Below are 3,439 nucleotides of genomic sequence, written 5' to 3'. Positions count from 1 at the left end.
CCCCCCCCCCCCCCAGGGGCAGTGGGGGGAGAGCCAGTCCTGTGTGCCCAAGGAATGAGGCAATGCCTTTCCCACAGCCTACAAAGACCTGCAATCTCGGGAAGAAACTAGAAATGCTGCTTGGAGGAAGAGGGGTTGGGACGAAAATGTCTACTACACAGGTGAGTCCCTTCTCCGGGGGTCGGGGCGGGGTGGCGGGGGGGGGAGAAGGCAGTAGGACCCTTGGAGGTCATCTGCTAGGAGCCCTATTTGAGGATGGAATCTAGTCTCCCATGACTACCTCCAGCGATGGGGAGCTTGCTTTGAAGACAGTGAGTTATTGGGGTTCCATCCTGGTGGCTCACTGCACGTGGTCCAGGCAGGCCTACATGAGTGCTCTAGGGGATGCCATAGCAACCAGGAGGTCCCTGCCTCCGAGGGGTGGAGTTCAGTGTGCCCTGTGACCTCGGGCGCGGTTCTCCACCTCACTGAGGCTGTTTCCTCATCTGTACAATGGCGATGGTGACGGTGCCTGCCTCGGATGCTCGAGGGAGGGTTCCAGGAGCCAATTTATAAAGCGGGCTACACCCAGGTCCTGGCACAGAGGAAACACGCAGCAAATGTTTCCCAGCAAGTTCTCTGTCCCTTCGCTGGGCCTCCTAGGACCACCTGGATCAGTAGGTGTTGACTGACGGAGCCCTTTTGTCCTACCAGTCTACTACTACTACAGTTACTTTCTTGGTATTTTTCTATAAATCCCCCTACTTTGTTCTTTACCTAGCATTGTCCTAAGCAATCGTATCTGTGAAATCACTTTTTACTAGGCTAGTGTTTTTTTTTTAAAAATATATTTTTATTTCAGAGAGGAAGGGAGAGGGAGACAGATAGAAACATCAATGATGAGGGAGAATCATTGATAGGCTGCCACCTGCATGCCCCCTACTAGGGATCGATTCCATAACCTGGGCATGTGCCCCTGACTGGAATTGAACCTGGGACCCTTCCGTCTGCAGGCCCATGCTCTATCCACTGAGCCAAACCGGATAGGGCTAGGCTAGTTTTTTTGGTTTGTTTTCACAAACCCAGGAAAATAAATGTATAATTATGAAAAGCATTTACATGTTGCATTTCATCACCACCTAAGTCCTCCCTTCTCTCACCATTTGGAAGACCCGGTGCTCTCCCTGGGCCATTCCAGGACGGCGGTGGTGCATTTCCTGTCTCAGCATCCCAGGCACGCTCCCCCTCAGAAGCCAGTTTCCTGGGTGAGCTGGCCACATTCGCCTCTATGACCTCTGCCTCTCCCCGCAGTGCCCCTGGTGCGACACATGGAGTCTCGGATCATGATCCCTTTGAAGATCTCGCCTCTCCAGTGATGCTGCTGCCTCCGCCGCCGCCTCACTGCCCTTCTCCCTCGGGGCAGCCACGGACAGAGGGGCTCCCAGTCCAGCTGTCTTGGTTTTCTCTCTGATCTGGAAGGACTCTGGGGGCTAGTGCTCAGCTCAGACAACGGGGAGCTGAGGATGACAGAGTTCTGAGGACTTTGCAGCTCTGCCTGCCCTGCCCATCCCTGCCCCTGTGCTGGAAGCAGTTTTTAATTTCTTTGAATGAAGAATAGCAACCTTTTATGTCTTCTCACATTCCTCCCCCCCACCCCAAAATTCCTCATCTCGGCCCCACCAGTCCCCAAGTATCACCAAGGAAAACAACAGTCTAGCTTTAGTTGTACAAAAGGTAGTGTGTCCAGTGGTTAGAGGTGGGAAGAGGTGAAAGCAGACCAGGCTCTCGGGGAAATTCCCTGGTCTCCACTGGCCATCCACTTGCTGGACAGTCCAGCCCACGTCCCTCCTGCTGGGGAAAAGCCTAGAACTGCCTAGAATTGCAAAAGTAAAGGGAAATCCTCAAGTTAGCAAAGTCAGCCGGAGGTCCACCTCATGAACCCAGAAAGGCTGGGGAAGTGGAGCTGGGAAGGATCTGGGGGCAGGAAACAGAATGGAACAGAACGAGAACCGGGAACCCAGAAGGTAGAACGTAGAATTCACAACCTGGGTTTGAACTGCAGAACTTGGAATACAGAATGGGGGACATAGCACCGAGGTGACGAGACCACCTGGGAGGGTTTCCTAATACAAGGCAGCTGGAAAGAGGCTCCTCGCTTTCCCTCTACACCATGTGGTTGAAAACTTGAATGTGTCGTTGCAGCCGTCTGTCTGTGCAGGGAGTCTCCCGCCCTCCCTTTTCCTTCCTGTAGGCAGATATCGGGCCACGGCCTGTGCTTTTCCTCGGTGACCTCCACACCTCATGAACCTCTGGGTAGGTTGATTCTGCCTCCCTTTCAGGAAAACTTGCGCTGGAATTGCTGACGGAACCAATTAAATGTTTACTATAAACCATGGTGTCTTCTCATCATCTGCGAGGAGCTCTGGTAGGTGCCCCAGGCGGGGCCAGCTTCCCAGGTCCAACTGCTGATTTTCCTACCCACGTGGTCCTGTGCTTCCCGAGCTGCTTCTCAGGGAGGGCCGCCCCCGTGGCGGAAGGAACGCCTGTGTAACCAGGGATTCCGGACATCAGTGTTTCTACCTCCAGATAAGGATTCATACCAGAGTCCTGAACCGGCCCCTGCAATTCCTACCCCGGGGTAGAAAACACTTGGAGCTGTGAAACGATGCATTAGAACTGCGACTGCCTGGGCAAATCGGGCCTAAACTAGGGAACTGCTGGTGCACTTGGGGGAAAAACACGTGTAAGATGGGGGTAATGCCCTCCCTGGCTCGCTGCCCTCAATAGTGTGGGACGTTAGGGTGAATCTGACGGTTAACAACCCAGGTTATGGCGGCAAATCCACAGGGGTCCAAATCTTCACACTGCCACACTTTGAAATATTTTTAAGTTATTGATTTTAGAGAGAAACCACGATTTGTTGATGCATTCATTAGTGGATTCCTGTATGTGCCCTAACCCAGATAGAACTGGCAACCTTAGCAATCGCCAGGCGCTAACCAGTTGAGAACCCGGCCAGGGCTCTACACTCCCTGACTATTGTGTAATCTTGGGCAGAAGACCTATTCACTCAACAAATACTTGGCAGAGAGCCTGCTAGTCGCGGGCATTAAGGCGCTGGGGGAGAGTGAACGAAACACACTGAGTCTTTGCCCTCGCGGCCTCAGTTTCCTGGTTTCCCAGGGCAGCGTGCGGTGATGGCTGTGGGATCCTCCCTGGCAACCCAGTTGCCTCAGCCCCTGACGCCCAAGTCACTAAACCGCAGCCAGCACGGGGCGCCAGCCGCCATCGCAGGCTTTCAAGCTTCGCTTCCGGTTTCCTCGCCTCGCTTCCGGCCTCCGCCTTCCGCTTCCGGCCTCCGTGCCTCACTTCCGGCCTCCGTGCCGCGCTTCTGGCAGCTCACTCCTTCCTTCCGCTTCTCGATGGTGCGCGGGCTGCAGTTCCCCCGGCCGGCCGCCTG

General features: G+C 54.5%; 2 protein-coding genes across 2 annotated transcripts in view; both read left to right on the top strand.

The window, feature by feature from the left end:
- The window catches only part of NIPSNAP1 (nipsnap homolog 1 (C. elegans)), an 8,847-nt gene extending 7,207 nt beyond the window's left edge, over positions 1-1,640 (top strand). The window contains exons 9-10 of the mRNA XM_005869817.2: positions 78-161; positions 1,291-1,640. Coding sequence (XP_005869879.2) covers positions 78-161; positions 1,291-1,355 — 149 coding nt within the window. The 3' untranslated portion in view covers positions 1,356-1,640. The remainder of the gene's footprint in view (positions 1-77; positions 162-1,290) is intronic.
- An 821-nt stretch (positions 1,641-2,461) lies between these two features.
- Positions 2,462-3,439, top strand: part of THOC5 (THO complex 5) — a 32,523-nt gene continuing 31,545 nt past the window's right edge. The window contains exon 1 of the mRNA XM_014542512.1: positions 2,462-3,436. The gene's annotated coding sequence lies outside the window, so the exon portion shown is untranslated. The remainder of the gene's footprint in view (positions 3,437-3,439) is intronic.

The sequence above is a fragment of the Myotis brandtii genome, unplaced genomic scaffold (genome assembly GCF_000412655.1).
Source record: "Myotis brandtii unplaced genomic scaffold, ASM41265v1 scaffold303, whole genome shotgun sequence".
In the NCBI taxonomy this organism is placed as follows: domain Eukaryota; kingdom Metazoa; phylum Chordata; class Mammalia; order Chiroptera; family Vespertilionidae; genus Myotis; species Myotis brandtii.
The sequence above is the reverse complement of the archived record's forward strand: the minus strand, read 5'-3'. Positions and strand labels throughout refer to the sequence as shown.